The 17,525-nt window shown below is 37.6% G+C and overlaps 1 protein-coding gene across 2 annotated transcripts in view; it reads right to left on the reverse strand.

The window, feature by feature from the left end:
- Positions 1 to 17,525, reverse strand: part of LOC120081770 (GTP-binding protein At3g49725, chloroplastic) — a 60,761-nt gene that overhangs the window by 18,494 nt on the left and 24,742 nt on the right. For both annotated transcript variants that reach the window (XM_039036933.1, XM_039036941.1), the window contains exons 5-11: positions 9,010 to 9,122; positions 8,816 to 8,884; positions 7,175 to 7,319; positions 7,028 to 7,083; positions 6,876 to 6,926; positions 6,716 to 6,770; positions 6,574 to 6,630 (exon numbers count right to left, since the gene is read on the reverse strand). In XM_039036933.1, the coding sequence (XP_038892861.1) occupies positions 6,574 to 6,630; positions 6,716 to 6,770; positions 6,876 to 6,926; positions 7,028 to 7,083; positions 7,175 to 7,319; positions 8,816 to 8,884; positions 9,010 to 9,122 (546 nt within the window). The remainder of the gene's footprint in view (positions 1 to 6,573; positions 6,631 to 6,715; positions 6,771 to 6,875; positions 6,927 to 7,027; positions 7,084 to 7,174; positions 7,320 to 8,815; positions 8,885 to 9,009; positions 9,123 to 17,525) is intronic.

The raw sequence follows: 17,525 nt of genomic DNA on the forward strand, positions 1-17,525 counted from the left end.
AGTTGTCCTGTTGCTTTGCCACTCAAGGACTCCAGCCAAAGCTCAGATGTGAAGAGAAGTTTTAGATGTCTACTTTGTTATTGTCTGTACATATATGTTGCTCATGTTAGGGACTAGGAGTGTTGGGACCCACTAAACTCTGAATCTATTTGTATGATGTAATTATGTTGTGTGTTGAATCCGGATGTTTCTGAGGTTGCCTTTAGGTTTTATTAGTTATTGAATGTTGATTCCAGGGTTTTTTGAGCAAGTTAAAAATGTCAGTTAGGTAGTAAGTGTCACTAAAGAGGTGGTTAACTGTTGTCATCATATTTTCTTCTAGATTAAAAAGGTAATCTAGGAAGGGTGTGACATCTTGGCTTTGCTGAATTTGTGTAGGTTGTACTTCGTTCGTCTCAGGTTGTCTTACTCTTGTTCCTTTTCTTTTGGGTTCCATCGTGCTCTTTCCAGTATGGAAGCAACGAGGTGGTTGCTCTTCTTTCTCTTCTTGAGGGCTTTCCTTTTAAAATTGGAGAAGGGATGTGAAGATCTGAAGCCGTAACCCTTTAGGGGGGGGTTCTAGTGTAATTCCTTCTTTCGTATCTTGGTTGATCCTTCTCCCTTTAGTATTCCAGTTTTTTCAGTGCTTTGGAGGATCAAGACCCCAAGGACAACGAGGTTTTCTTTACTTGGAAAGTAACACACGGCCGTGCTAACATGATGGAGAGGCTTAAGAGGAAGTTGTCTAGGTCTTTTTTGTTGAATTCTCTATCGAAAGGTGAAGAAAGACTTGCACCATATCCTATGGCATTGTGATTTTGTTAGTTCTGTATGGAATTCTTTCTTTCAGTCATTTGGTATGGTGGTTGCTCGACAAAGAGATGTTTGTGCCTTGATCGAGGAGTCTCTTCTCAACCCTCCATGTAGGGAGAAGGGTCACTTCCTCTAGTGTACTGAGGTGTGCGCTATTTTATGGGTGTTGTGGGATGAGCATAATAGTAGGGTCTTTAAAGGGGTGGAGAAGGACCCTAGTGAGGTTTGGTCTCTCATCCAATTTCATGCTTCTTTATCGGCTTCGATTTCGAAAACTTTTTGTAACTACTCTACAAGAGTTATTTTGCATAGTTGGAGTCCCTTCTGGTAGAAGATGGTCCGTTCTTTTGGGGCTATCTTGTACGTCCTTATATTCTTTCATTTTTTTTCTTAATGCAAGTGGTTATTTCCATTAAAAAAAAAAAAAATCCTCTCTAGAGAAAATATTGAAGTTACTCGCAAGGGATATGTCCTCCTAGATATAACATCAATGGATTGGTACAAAGGTGAATAGCATAAAATGAGAAACAAAGGAGGTCATTGATCTTAATGACTATTTGTAATGGCAAACAAATGTTTCTAAAAACAGTAGATTGCTCTAGCAAGGTCAAAGATAAGTAATTCATTGCAAATTTGATGAAGTGATCAATGAAGCCAATCATAAGAATGTTGTTTAAGTGATAAATATATTGCTCTGGATAGCATAGATGCCATCAATGTTTCTAAAATCAATGGATTACTCTGGCGATATCAAAGATAAGTACTTCATTGCAAATTTGATGAAGTGATCAATGAAGTTGGTCATGAGAATGTTGTTCAAGTGATAACAGATAATGCTTCTACTTGCATAGGTGTAGGAAAAATTATCAAAAAGCACAATTTTAAACGACTGTATGCACACCATGTGTATTTCATTCATTGAATCTTGCCTTGAACATATGCGCTGCTAAGAATGTTGAAAATAATCAACTTGCATATGAGGAATGCAGTTGGATTTCTAATATTACTGGCAACATCATGGTAGTGAAAATTTTTATTATAAAGCATTACATGAAGCTCACAATGTTTAATGAATTATTGTCTCTTAAGTTGCTTTTTGCAGCAGAAACACATTTTGCATCTATTATCTTAAGAGGTTTAGACTTATCAAAAGCAATTTATAATCTATGATCATTAGAGATAAAAGGGGGCAAATTATTATAGAGAAGACGACATGGGAAAGGCGAGCCACATAAAGGAGGTAGTGATAGATGACATATGGTGAGACAAAGTTCATTATGTTTTGTCCTTCACTTAACCTATATACGACATGATTAGGATTTTGTTTATATTTTGGATGAGGATGCTAGAGGTGTGGCAAAAATTGGACAAAACCCGCAAACCGACCCAGGTGGTTTAGTCCAATTTCTTTTTAAAAAGCAAGACTCTCGATTTACTCATGTATAGACCCAGGTGGTTCGGTTTGGACCTCGGCTCACCAAGTGAAAAAATTGCAGAAACTGAACTGAATCTAGCTCTACATAAGACTATTCGATTATATATTTATATGTTGTTATTAGATGTGCCCACTGCCAACCCACCCCCTATAGTAACCCCAATCCCAGCCCTCAACCCAATTTAATTCCAAAATTTATATAAAATAAAATAAAATAAAAAATTAGCAAATAAAAAACTTGAAAACCCTAAAAAGTAAAAAGCCTCCACCCATGATCTTGAAGCATGCCTGCACTCACCTTCTCCTCTCGCACACTAGCAGCAGCATGCACGCCGACCGTCGACTCTGCCCAACCCCAAACCTCCACGCACACAGTCACAGCAGCTGCTAGCACCATCTAGACCTCCACAACTAGTTCAAGAACTCCCACTCTCCATTCTCCTCCACGCAACACGGTCGCAATAGACATTCGATTCTCCATGATTTAAAAAAAAGGGTTATAGACGAACCGAATCAGGTGGGTTTCAGTTCAAAAACCAAAAATAGATGACATCGCCCAGACCTCCACAACTAGTTCAAGACCTCCAATTCACTTAACTTATGTACAACATGATTAGGTTTTGTTTATATTTGGAAATGAGAATACTAGAGTGGTGGCAAAAATTGGGACAAAACCGGCAAACCAACCCGGGGTGGTTTGGTCCGATTTCTTTTTAAAAGAAAAACTCAATTTACTCATGTATAGAACCAGGTGTGTCCGGTTTGGACCTCAGCTCACAAGTGAAAAAATTGCAGAAACCGAACTGAATCGAGCTCTACATAAGACTATTCAATTATATATTTATATGTTGTTATTAGATGTGCCCACTGCCAGCCCACCCCTTATAATACCCCTGTCCCAACCCTCAACCAATTTAATTCCAAATTTATAAAAAAAATAAATAAAAATAAAATAAATAGCAAATAAAAAAAACTTGACAACCCTAAAAAGTAAAAAGCCTTCAACCCATGATCTTGAAGCATGCCTGCACTCACCTTCTCCTCTCGCACACTAGCAGCAGCATGCACGCCGACCGTCGACTCTGCCCAACCCCAAACCTCCACGCACCACAGTCACAGCAGCTGCTAGCACCATCTAGACCTCCACAACTAGTTCAAGAACTCCCATTCTCCATTCTCCTCCACACACACTGTCGCAATAGACATTCGATTCTCTATGATTTGAAAAAAGGGTTATAGACGAACCGAATCAGGTTGGTTCAGTTCAAAAACCAAAATAGATGGCACCATCAGACCTCCACAACTAGTTCAAGACCTCTGATTTTCCATTCTCCACGCACACTGTCGTAATAGACATTCGATTCTCCATGATTTAAAAAAAGGGTTATAGACGAACCGAACCGATCTGAACCGAATCAGGTTGGTTCAGTTCAAAAACCAAAATAGATATAAGCCGATTTTCAACAATTCCTCCTTGTACACCGAGCACTTTGGTTCAACCCTTGATTTTGCCCAAAACCGAACCGAACTGAACCGTGCACACCTCTAGAGGATGCCCAGCAACATTTTATCAACTAAAGAAGGCCATGTTGACCGTTCCCGAGTTCGGCCTTTTGAATTTTACCCGGCCATTTGAGATTGAATTTGATGCTTCCGGTGTAAGGTGGAGAAATGACCAATAGTGTTCTACCGTCATCCTTTAACGGTTACACCAAAACAAGGTTGTTTATAAGGGAAATAATGGATATCGTCTTTGCGATACAAAAATGACAGCCTAAACCTTTGGTAAGAAAGTTTATAGTACGAAGTGACCAAGAAAGCTTGAAACTTTTGCTTGAACCAAGGGTGATTGCTGGAAATGAGCTGAAATGGATAGCCAAACCATTAGGGTATGGATAGTATAGAAAATCAAGCTTAATTGTCTCTGTCGTAAATTAGGAATTGTTAGGATGGTTGCCTTGTATATTCTATTTCCATATAGATTTAGATTAATTGTTTAATTATAGGTCTTTGATTAAGAAATCTTTTGTATATATGTGAGGGTTTTCTCACCACTCAAGAATAAGAAATATCACTTTCTTATACATAGCTTCGGATAGAATGAATGGAAGAACTTCGTTCACTACCGAAAATAAATAAAAGAGATTTATCGTATCTTTTTATTGTGTATCAAATTAATTGGGTGTGCGAGTGTGATTTTTTTTAAAAGGATATCAAACTTCTCATTAAGAAAATGAGACTAATGCTCCAAACTACAAAGAGGTCAATCAAAAGAAGAAGTTGAAAACTGAAAATGAACAAAAGTACAAAAACGAAATAGCAACTAAAAGGAGACAATGAAACTCTCCAAATATATGTTCAGATCTTGAATAGAGCAACCCTTAAAGCATTCAGATAATGAGCACCAAGAAGAAGACTTTAAGTGCAATAAATCAAAGCATTCATCACATGACCGAGAAGAATCCTTAAATATGTGCTGATGTCTTCCGTTCTATAACTTGGATAAAAAACCCTTAGCTACATTGGTCCACGAATATTTGTGATTGATGACATAAACTCCCAAATATCTATGGCGCAGATTAGTGAAGACAAAGAGCTCAATGGTGTATATGGTTAAATGTATGGCGTGTCAGCAAGCTAAGTATCTTTTGCTTCCTCCAGGGGATTTTTTTACAGACACAACCCATTTCAAAGCAAATTTGTCATATATGGTTAAATTTAATGGCTATTAGAAAATTCTTGTGGTCATTGATTGATTGGTCTACTTCACACAAGTTTTGTAGTTTGAGTCTTCACCTTCATCACTGCTATTTCTTCGTTGTGTGGATTCTTTTTCTTTGTGCACTCTAGGTTGATCACTTCTTTTTCAATTTTTCCCCCATCCTGTTCGCACCACAATTTCAACCCTGAATCTTCAAATGTGTCTTCTGTTTGTGTTGAATTCTTGCCATTTTAACGAAATCTGATCCAAGTATCTTGAAAAGAATGATTCAAATTTTAAGTTAATGGCTATGAGAAAATTTGTGTGGTCGTTGATCGATTGGTCTACTTCACACGGGTTTTATAGTTCCTGATAGTCAATAAAGGTTTCTTGAAAAGAATGATTCAAATTTTGGGTCAAGCTTTTTATAAGAATACCACTTTCATTGAGAAAAAATGAAATAATATAAGGGCAACAAAAACTCGTCCACAAAAAGAACCCTCTATACGAGAGGGGTCCAACTAAGCAAAATAACACCTATGGAATAATTACAAAAGACCTTCGAATTCAAAGCCCAAAGAGAAACATGATAACGCACAAGGGACCAAAACTCACAGGGATCCCTCTCCACTCCTCTAAAATTCTATTGTTTCGCTGGCCCACAACACCCACAAAATAGTGCACACCCTCGCAAGCCATAGAAAGCGAGCCTTCTCCCCCGAGGCGGGTTGAGAAGGGACCCTCAAGCAACACAACCACGTCTCTGTGATGGGCCCCCAAAAAGCCGAACAACAGGAGAAAAGTTTGTGTTTGGTTGAAGGTGGCATATGAAAAGAAATAAAAATATAATATAAAGTTAATTTTTTGCCAAACTTATGTTAAAACCTCATGCCAACACAGCCAAGCGTTATCTTATAATTAGATCAACTAAGCCCAAAGTCTATTTAAAACTCTTTCCTTTTTTCTTTCCTTAATGAAAAAGCCACATTCATTGAGAATAGAATAAAAGAATATACGGGCAACAAAAAACCAGCCCACAAAAAGAGGAGACCCCTCTATAAAAAGGGACTCCAACTATGCACCTAAAGAATAATTCCAAAAGGCCTTCAAAATGAAGCCCACAAAGAAACATGATAATGCACAAGGGACCAAATCTCACAAGGGTCCCTCTCCACACCCCTAAAAACCCTATTGTTCCGCTCACCCCACACCACACACAAGATAGAACGCACCCCAGCAAGCCAGAGAAAACACCAACGTCTCCACACCCCTAAAAACCCTAAGCGGGTTGAGAAGGGACTCCTCGAGCACGATCCCGACATCTCTGTGACGAGCCCCCGAAACACCAAACGTTTGAAAGAGATAGTCCCAAACTGAACTGGAAAACTCACACCAACCGAGAAAATGGTGAAGGTCTTCTTCTGCCTTCCGACAGAGAATACAACAGAAGGGGCCCAAAACCGTGGGTAACTTCCTCTTAAATCTATTTAAAACTCTTTCTGAAATCTACCAAAAGTGAAATTTAAATTTGGCCCAGAGTCTATCATTCACATGAGATCACAATTCAACGGTACTGAAGATACAAACTACAAAGATATGTGAACTTTCTGCGCATAAAAAAAGAGTCAGAGCAAGCTGATCATACCACTAACAAGTCTGCTTCAACAACTTCTTCTAAAGTTGCATGAAATGCTTCGACCAACTACAGAAAATTTCTCTGTCTTAGCTAGAAAGATTGAAAAGAATAAATTGTAAAGGAGAAAAGTGATAGATCATGCTTTCAATACCTGCACAGGCAAATCTGAAATAAATCCCACCGTATCACTTAGTAGTACTTTTCTCCTGAAAATTATATAGACAGCAAAAGATGATAGAAAAAACCTATGAAAATTAAACGATAGAAATCAACACAGAGTATCACTTCCAATACATTAGAGATCCTATTACCCAGAAGGAAGAAAAACACTTCTTAATCTGGGATCGACAGTTGCAAACAATCTGCATAAATCCAGATTCCAGTGATGAAATCAGATGGAAAATATTGACCGAAAGGTATCCGAACCATTAGTCAGTAACAACTGGAAAGCACTTTAAGATACCTAGAATCACTATAGAGATAGTTGTCTGAGAGTGCACTGACTAATGTTGACTTCCCCTGTTAAATGGATGGTACAAAAGCTGTTTAGATTTTCTTCCCACCATGGAACACAGGAAACCATCATACATAATTGGAACTGAGCACCTACAGCATTAGTGTACCCAACAACCGCAACAGTAGCTAAATGTTGGCCATTTGAACCTCCATGCCTCTTTCGAGAAGCACGTTGCAAAGAACGTGTACGACGAACCTCTTCAATTTGGGAATAAAGATGATTTCTTCGTTCCAAAATTCTGGAAGAATAGTTATGGCACTTAAACTACAGAAAGAAGTGAAAATCAAATACAAGGAGAAAACAAGGGGTACAATACAGCTTCTCCGTTTCCAGATTCTTTTGAAACAATTTTTAACAAAAGGAAGAATTTCATACATGATATGCAATTTCAAAAGTGGGGAGGAAAACAAAGCCTCAAGTCAAAAAGAGATTACAAAAAAAATACTTTTTCAATTGGCCAAAGGCATACTTGCTTTTATTTAAAGGGAAAAATTCAATTTTCACCTTTAAACTAGTCAAGTTGTAACAATTTTTACCCTGAACTTTCAATTTCATCACACTGCACCCTAAACTTAAAACAGTGTTGCAATCTTAACTTTAAACTTGAAAAGATGTTGCCATTTTTACAATCAGATGAAACGGAAATAAGACTTTTTCATTGAATTAATGAAATTAGTCTAATGCTCGAAATAAAACAAATAATGAAAAGAGAAAATACAACAAAGAAAATGGGGCAAAACAGGAACAAAAAGAAAGTATAAGACATATATATGGGAAAATTTGAAACTAAAATAAAATTTATGAGTTTTGGCAATGTTGTTCAATGGTTAAGTTGTGGATTATTCAAACTTGAATGTGTGTAAAACTTGATATTATTGAAATGGGTGACTTAACATAGATTTTTATCTTGCTTTTTGATAAAATAAGTGGGTGAATTAGTAGCAATTGAATCGAAGGTAAAAATTGCAACATAATTAAGTCTAGGGCCCAATTTGATGGAATTGAAAGTTTATGGCAGAAATTGATACAACGTGTCACGTTGGAAAAAAAATGGATCTTTCCCTTATTTAAACTATAATTGTTGGTAGGTGAGATAAGTTTACACCAAGATAGAGCTTAAAAAAATCTAAGAAACCATCAAAAGAATTCTCCTTGTGGAAGATTCTATAGTTACATTCAATTCAAGCCACAAGCTCACAAGAAAATGCCCGGGTGAATTGAAGCCAAAACACATTTTCTCTCTTGAAAAGGTGTCCACCATTGTCAATAATATAGGGATATTTGTGTCCATGTGGAGGGCAACATACCAACTAAGAATGGAGAGATTATAATTCCAAGATTCCAGCAAGAAGCAATATAAGGACAGATGGCCACTCAGTCTCACAGATTCTTCTTCCCCAAGGGAACGACGTCCTAGAGGATAAAGCACATATTGGGAGTCTATTTTATTTTCTATATAAAATAAAATAAACTATAACACTTGCCAGGTTTTTATTCTTTCACGAATAAGCTTCCAAAGTTTAGTACCAAACAAGCTCGAGTCTCCAGGTATTAAATTTATATTTTTGCACGTTTGTTTGGACAATGAGGTTGGAGTTCCCCGTTGTCCCATTGTTTTGCCTTTCTTGGGCTTGAGGACTCTTTATCCTCTAATTATTATTTCATTTTTAATTATATTGTTTGTAAGAAATGAGTTCCAAATAAGTTACGAGTATTTAGCATCACAGATTCAACCTTCGCCGCTGGAGTTGAAGTTCAGTCTCTCCTGCACCACTTATAAAGCCACGCCCCCCACTCCCTCTCCTGCAATTAGATAACTTCACAAATAAAATACTCACTACATCAATTGATGAAAAACCACACAGAAATGACAACTTGGATTGTTACTGTTTTTCTTATTGCAAAGCTGTAAATGCAGCACACTATACCCTCTGGCACTAACAACTTCGGCTTCTCCCGTAGCACCAAATGTATAACGTCCATCAAGGCCACGCACACGAACCAGTCTCGATTTTTTATACATTAAAGCAGCCAGTTCAGCCTATACATAATAAAAAGGAACACAGCAATTAAATAGGTGAGATGATTTATCAATGTGCAGATATTCGTGGTCTTTTTTCTTCCTGGTGAAGCATAAGAAACGGTGAAAATGTTAGTATTGTCCAGGAATTTAAAGATAAATTCTAAAAATCTCTTGATCTCTGGAAAACATAATTTAAAATTTCAAGCACCATATCTCCGACGGTGCTTGTTAAATAGGTTGAAACTAGAAATCCAAGTAGATCAATTGAGGGCAGGAATTATGTTTCCTACCAAAGTTTTGCAACAGAAGATAGAGTTTATGTCAAACTAATGTTGATTTTTTAGCCCTTAATCTTAAATTAATTAATTAATTAATATTTTGATGATAACAAACCTACTTTTATTCATTAAAATTTTGAGTGCTTTAAAGTGTTTATTGCGTAGAACTCGGAACAACGATTCCAACACAATTTGAATTACTCAAATCGGAATTTAAACGAAGAATATATGGTCAAAACAAGCTTATCGGAAAAATCTCGACCTGATGACGTGGCAAAATTTTTCTAGTCAAAGTGGGTCAATTGAAAGGTGTCACTTGGAGCAATGGAGGAATGACACATGGTGGAATTTTTATTTTTGGATTGATTTTAAAAAGAAAATGAATTGAACAAGAAAATGTTAATATTATTTTCTGTTTGTGTTTAACGATTAATTTTGGACACATGGTGGACATTTGCTTATTGTTGAGTTTAAAAAAATTGATTTTAAAAGATGTATATTATTATATTATTATAATATTATATTAAAAATTGAATTTTTCTCCACCATTCAATTTTCTTTTACCAACATCCAATGGCCCAAATTGAACTTGGTTTTCACCTACCCCATCTCTTTTTAAACTCTTCTCCAAAATTAAAACAACTTTCATTATTTTTCAATCCTCCATAATTCACTTAGAAATATATTACAATATGCTATAATATCATAGAAAAGTAGCAAGATAACCACTAACCTTTCGAAAGGGCTAGACTCTCCCAAATTCCTACATTAGAAAAACCCACAAAATGCTTCACACCCCAACCATACTTTCTCATACTATTTATAACTAAAAAAAAACCCAACAAACTTAATGTCTAATTACTAGAATGCCCCTTACTACTCATACTAATTATCCCAATATATTTCTAACTAAGGTTCATACTACCTTGGTTCCTAACACCTTCCAACAGAGAATGCAACAGAAAGGACCCATAAGCAAGGGAATCTTCCTCTTAAGATGATCCATAGTGTTAGCACGGTCGTGTAAGACTTGCCAGTTAAAGAACCTCACTTTCCTAGGGATTTTAATCCTCCACAACACCGAAAACACGGACAAACCTAAGGGAGAAGGATCAATCAACTGTAAGGGATCAAGAATCCAAAACCTCACATCACTTCTCCCACACCTAAAAGGGTGACCCTCAAGTAAGGAAAGAAGATAAGTCATCTCCATCGTTTCCCTAATGGAAAGAGCGCGACAGAACCCAAAAGAGAAGGAATAAGAGCTCCCTAACCACTCAAGCAAATCACAAAAAAATGGTTTTTAAGATCCAACAAATGATACAAATGGGGAAACAAGAAACAGAAAGGTCTCTCCCCCACCCAGTAGTCATCCCAAAAATAAGTCTCTCCCCCATCCCCCACCAAGCAATGAACAAATTGAACAAAAAAAGGGACCTCCTTAGAAATAATCTTCCATAAGTTCCGGTGAGAGCCTTTTAACCCCTTTAGACAGCCACTCAAAAGGGTGGGTGTAACAGTGCAAAATTTCAATAAACTGTATTTATTTATCTTGCATTATTCGGATTATATTTAGGATTTTAGGGATTTGGAATTTGTTTATGATGGATGGATGAATCAATACAAATTAATCTTGGTGAGAGATATGGATTTAATTCAATTATTGAGAATTGAATTTAAACTTTGGTTTAATTGGATTAATGGTTGAGATTTTATTTCCTTTGGAATTTTATTTGAATTTTGGAGATAATGAAATTGATTGGAGTTGTTGTGATTTGGTTTGATGCGCCGCTGCTCACGCCGACGCTTCCTACTAGCTGTTCTTGCGTCAGACCTAGCCACCTGACATTTTCAACCGCGTCGGCCTTTTCCGCTCTGCCAGAAACTTGGAGTTTGGGTGAGATTTAAGGTTTTTTTTTGTTTTATTTAATGGGTTTGAATGCCCATTAATTTGGTCGGACTCAAGTTATACCCATGATGTGTTGTTGCTCAGGTCGGGGTTTCAAGGCGTTTTTCCGCTTTGTCCAGCAGCTTCAACGGTGAATTTGGGGCTGTTTCGGCACACTTTGTGGGTAAGACAGTAATTCTTAGGTGGTTCTGTTTGGGCTTTAACCTTGGAATTTGTGTCATGCTTAAGGATTGGGTTTTTGGCTATCATTTGGATGTAATTGAGAGTCACTACGATTTGGGTAAATGATTCGAGACGGGTTAAGATAATTTTTTTTGGATGGATTTAAGCCTAATAGGTTCAATTGATTTTTGGTTTAGGTAGTAGTGTTGACTTATGGCCTCTCAAGTTAAAGGGGTGATAGCTCTCAAAAAGAGCTATTATTCCTAGCTTAATTTGGGCTCGTTATTGGATTTTATGTGTTTATTTTCTCTATTTTGTAGGTATCGAGCAACCAAGAAGTAGAATGGGCGATTTGGAGCCGATTGGGGTTAATTTGAAGCAATTTGGAGTTTATTTGAGCATCCAGGCTTCAAAGGAGTTGAAATTACCAAATTGTCATCGAGTACCATCAAGTATTCTATATATTTATTAATGGCATCGAGTATAATCAAGTAAATTGTCATAGAATAAAATGCTTCAATTGAGCGTCGAGTATCGAGTAAAGGATCATCGTGCATCGAGTATTAAGTTTTTGACAGAATGCTCAACGTTGCAACGTTTTCCCCGATGCCCGTGGCCCTTTTCTGTCGACAGCGTTGCAACGCTGCGATGATTTCTATAAATATCTCCCTTCGTCTTTAGGTCAAAGAGTGCTGAATTTTGGAGGCCGAAGTTAAACTTCATTCTTCTTCCTTTCCCTTCAAAATTTAGTGTCTTTAGGTTAGTTTTTCTTTTTGTTTTTGGTTGTAATCGACGAATTGGATGTGTATCTCAGATTTGTCTATGAATTAGGAGGTAACTCCTATCTAATTTCTTTTGAGCAAGAGTCCTATGTTTATTTTCTTGAAGGTTTTCTAATTAATTTAACTGAATTGTTGTGAACTCTTTGGGTGGATTCGTTTTAATATTAATAATAGAGTTTCGATGAATTTTTTTGACAAATTAATTTGTTGAAATTCTTGTTTGCAAAATCATTCTAACCTATGCATTTTTGATTGATTAAGTTGCATGTATTAGGATCGCATGTTTATGGTCTAGACTTTGGCCAAACTCATGTATACCCTTATATAATCTTTTCCAAATAAATCATGCTATAAGATATGGCTTTTCCGGCTTGTAGTATGTCTCAACAATTGAACCCTTTCGTAATGCAGTTCAATTTTAACTTGTATGTCGCTAAGAAGGAAGAGTTGTAAATTGAATTAGGGCTAATTTGGTTTAATATCGAATATGGCTAATTGGGCTATTAGATTTTCTAATAGGTTGAGGGATTGACAAATTCAGTGTAATTAATTGATGCCTAATGAAAGAAATTGCATAGGAAACTATCTCTTGCTCTAGAAATTAGATAGACACCTATTCTAGATTACATTTACCTTTTGATTTTCAATTTCACGCATACATCTCTTCCACACAAAACCCCCCATTTACCGCTCTAGTTAGAAAATTAACTTAACGAAACAAATCGCGCTTCCTTGCGGATCGACTCGGACTTACCATTTTTGCTACATCTTTGTAGTGAAAGGAGTAGTTCGGTATATACAAATTTTCTTTTGATCAAGTTTGAAGCTTCTTAACGACGTAAGTTTCAGACTCTATCAAAAATGACATTGGCGGGGAAGCCATTGATGTTTCGTTAGTTAAATTTCTAGTTAGAGTCTTCTTTTGCTTTTGATTTGTTTTCCCTTTTTGTGTCAAGCATGGACAAATATCATCAACAAGGATGGGGACAATCGAGTGAAGCATCTCGGCTTAGTGACGAGGTTCATGACCTTCGAGGTCAACTTGCTGAGTTAACTTCTTTGGTTAGTCAATTGGTTGCAGGTAACCCGCAGCAGGTGCAAACATGTAGGATTGATCACCCTAAGCAAGCATGCCCAAGTCTGCAGTGAAGCCCTATGCCACGAGACTACTCCATGGGAGGGTATCCTAGTTATATGGATGATGATTTTCATTGGCCTAAAAAGGAGGAGTCTTATGGCTATGGAAACCTAGGATGGGGCCAGTTCCACTATGATTCACACCCTATGACATCCGACATGACGATGCATGCTCACACCACCGACTCAAGTATCTCATTAGCAGATGTGATTAAGACAACTTGCTATTAACTATATTGCTTTTTAGCAAGAGATTCGCAACCTCCACGAGAGCTTGAGTCTTCAGACTGAGGTTGGAGCTGATCTTCAGAGTTTGATAGCTCTGAATCCATGGCAACGGCGCCATTTTTGACAAGTCGGAGATTCGGGCGTCGTTTATTCCCAAACTCCAAACTTGATCAAAAGAAAATTTATAAATACCGAACTACTCCTATCACTACAAAGATGTAACAACAGTGGTAAGTCCGAGTCGATCTGCAGGGAAGCGCGATTTGTTTCGTTAAGTTAATTTTCTAACTAGAGCGGTAAATGGGGGGTTTTGTGATTCATGGGCCCAGATACAACCTAATCCAGGCTAAACCAACCCATGCCCACCTTTCCCCCGCCTTTTCCATAACTCCGGCGACCTCTTCGACCATTCCTCGATCCTAAACTCATGGAGGTGAAAAGTTGTAGCATCGAAGAACATTTCTTCTGTATGTGGAGAGCGAGCAAAGGATTCTACATAGAATATATGAAAAAAGGGCAGAAAATACAATTCTCAGTGTCTATGGCGCAATGGTTAGATGAAAGCTTGAAAAAGCTACTAAACGGTCCAACGTTTGAATTCTTCCTACTAAAGGAAAGAGTCGATCAAAGTGTCATCCGCCTTTCAAAATATCGTGCTAACAAAGGATGGTTTGTGGAGTGTGCGGTCTGGCCCTCAATAGGAGGAAGAAAGAACATTCACATTCCTTACGGGGATGGAAAGCCTGGTTGGCAAGACTTCAGTGACATGGTTAGCGTTTGTATCAAGGAATCCTTGGCCCTCTGGTTCGTTCAGAGTCTATCCAACCTTCAACAAAGGATGAAAAGTATATCTCTGCGGAGAAGATTGGTAAACATCCTTCAGATAGACCACCTCTAAGTCAGAAAATGAGAAGTTAAAAGGACTCCAGAACCTCTGTTTCAGCACTAGAAAAACAGAGTTCCAAGGTCTCGATTCTCCTGCTCGAAAAACAGAGTATGCAACATCATTGGGTTATCAAGAATTCAGAAGTGTTCGAAGCAGATTTTAATAACTTATGGGTTGTCTCACGCCTCTTTGAGTTTGATAGCTGGTTAGATATCAGTAATACGCTCAAATTATACTTTCAATCTAATGTCATTATCAACCCATTATTTGCAGAAAATGCACAGGTGGCTTTGGACAGAGGCGCAATGGATGAATCAATCGAGAATCCAGACAAATGGCAGAAGTTTGGTTCCTTCCACCTCAAATTCAAAAAATGGGACAAATTCATAGTAGACCATTGTATTCAAAAGGCTAGCTCTCAATCAAAAATCTTCCTCTGGACTACTGGAACGAACAAACATTCAAAGCAATTGGTGCCTATTTCAGAGGCTTGGAGAGCATTGCAATTGAAACTTTAAATCTGCTTAATGTCTCAGAGGTCAAAATCCAAGTTAAGAAAAATTTATGTGCTTTCATTCCTACAACAATAGAAATTACAGATGAAAAGAGGGGCAAGATCTTCTTGAACTTTGGTGATATTTTGTCGATCAACCCACCAAGCAAGGTTAGAGGAGATCTATTCATGTTCGATTTTACAAATCCAATTGACATTGTCCGTTTAAGCCAAGTTGTGAAAGATGGGGAAATATTAAGTAATCCTTTAGATTCCAAGTTTGAATTTCTCTTCCCTTCAAGGTGTAAAACAAAATACTCCAGAAGTCCAGGCATCAAAATGGAGGAAAAGTTTAAGCACAACTCTCAATTCGATCCAATGTCTAATCAAAAAAGTTGTTGGTCCAGTCATGGAAGTTCACTTACAAAGTTCATTCACTCAAGAAATAGCCAAAGTGAATACTAATGAGGAGAAGAAGAAAGAGACAAAAAATACGAACAGGGATCCGTTCGAAATCCGAACCACCTCCTAGAAAACCTCTCGAGTTCCCGAAAAATGAGACCCATTTTTATACTTTATCAGAAGTGCTATTAAAGAAGAGAGAGAACGTTACTAAAAGGAAGTCCAAAAGTTGCAACCGTCCAACATCCCCCCTAAAAGGCGCTAAAGAATCAATTCAAAAGAACTTGTCAAATGACTCTTCGTATTCTCACTAGGAAGACAAAACAGCACCATTCATTAAAGAATTGGATGACTCACGCAATCAAAGTGGTTATTCCAAGCAAGCATCAATCTCGATTTTTGAAGTCTCCATCCAACCCAAACAATGAAGAAATGATTCCAAACTCTCTCATTAAAGAAAGCATGGAACCAGGCCTCAATAATCTCTCCCTTCCTGTTACCAATCAGGAGGAAATTGCAAAGCAGTAGGATCTTGCATCCCTTCGACCCCAAGACCAGAAAGTCAACAAATTTCACAAGGCTCTCAAAGCAGTTATAAAAAAAATCATTTGGGATCAGACCATTCCCTGGACACTTCGCCAGGAAGCAAACTTCTTTTCACAATCCATGGACTGCAATCACACAAACCCAAACCTACTCGAGTTATGTTGTGCAAAACTTCAAGCCCGGGCTTAGAAAAAGTTAGGTCAGTATCCTTACCTTCTTCCAACAGTTTCTTTTCTCATTCTTTAAGCAAATCTAATGAGCATTTCAACCCGATTGCACGAGGTTCTCATTGCAAGTCTACTCTCTCATCCAATTAAGACACTGAAGACTTTGAAGACGAATTGTTGGTTAGTGTAAGCAGTGAAGAGCCTGATCAAGAGGAAGTCGAAGAATCCAACGCTTTTGAAGACAATCTAGAGGGCATGGACTACTCTTTGAATCAATTATTTCAACCAACAAAAGCTCCTACACAAGTCAGCAGTGAAGTCTTTCCATTTCCTCCTCTAAACCTGATGGATATCCCACAAATTATGCACTCCATCCTGAATGATTGCGATATTGCCCTGGCCTGATCAAAGGGGCAAGAAGTGTCAAGGAAATGCTCCATCCGTAGGGTGTTTTATAATGAAGATATTGTTATGGAATACAAGAGGGCTCGAGGATTTTTCTAAGAGATTGACCCTTAAAAGATTTCTGAAAAAGATCAATCCGAATCTAGTTTTGATTCAAGAGAAAAAAAGAGAGTTTCGAAGGAGTATTTATCAAAAGCCTATGGAGTTCGAAAGATGTAGGATGGACCTTTGTGGAAGCTAAAGGAAGATCAGGAGGTTTGCTGACAATGTGGGATGAAAGTAAAATTTCAGTTGTTGACACAATCAAAGCTGAATTCTCCTTAACAGTCGAGTGTCAGACAATAAATAAGAAAAGTGTTGGATTACGAACGTATATGGCCCCACAGATTATAGAGAAAGAGGAAGATTGTGGGCAGAATTATCTTCCCTTGCTGTAGAGCATGCAGAACCTTGATGCATTGATGGAGATTTTAACAACATTCGAAGTTGTGAAAGATTCCCAATAGGAAGAGCAACAAGATTTTAACAGCATTCGAAGAAGTTGTGAAAGATTCCCAATAGGAAGAGCAACAAGATTTTAACAGCATTCGAAGTTGTGAAAGATCTCCATCCTAATGGCTCGGTGTCGGATCATTGGGATAAAATTACATCTTCTTGGTTCATCTCATTTAGAATACTACTGAAAGAGGAAGAAATCTCAGATTTTCAAGTTTTGTTAAGCTTAGTTGCAACAAAAGATGTGAAGGACTGCTTCGACAAACGCTCATGGTCACTGGATTCTAATGGCTTGTTCACTGTTAAATCACTAGTCATTCATCTTCGCAAAGCCCTCCCAATCGATAAATCTTAAGACAAGAACTTTGGAAGTCTAAAAGCCCGAGGTGAGTAAATATTGTCTTATGGATAATGCTATTTGGTACTCTAAACTGTTTAAATGTGCTGCAAAAGAAGTTGTCCTCCCATTACCTATCTCCTAATAGATGTGCTTTGTGCAAAGGGAATTGGGAAGACCTCAAACACCTTTTT

This window comes from Benincasa hispida, chromosome 1, assembly GCF_009727055.1.
Source record: "Benincasa hispida cultivar B227 chromosome 1, ASM972705v1, whole genome shotgun sequence".
NCBI classification, from domain to species: Eukaryota; Viridiplantae; Streptophyta; class Magnoliopsida; order Cucurbitales; family Cucurbitaceae; genus Benincasa; species Benincasa hispida.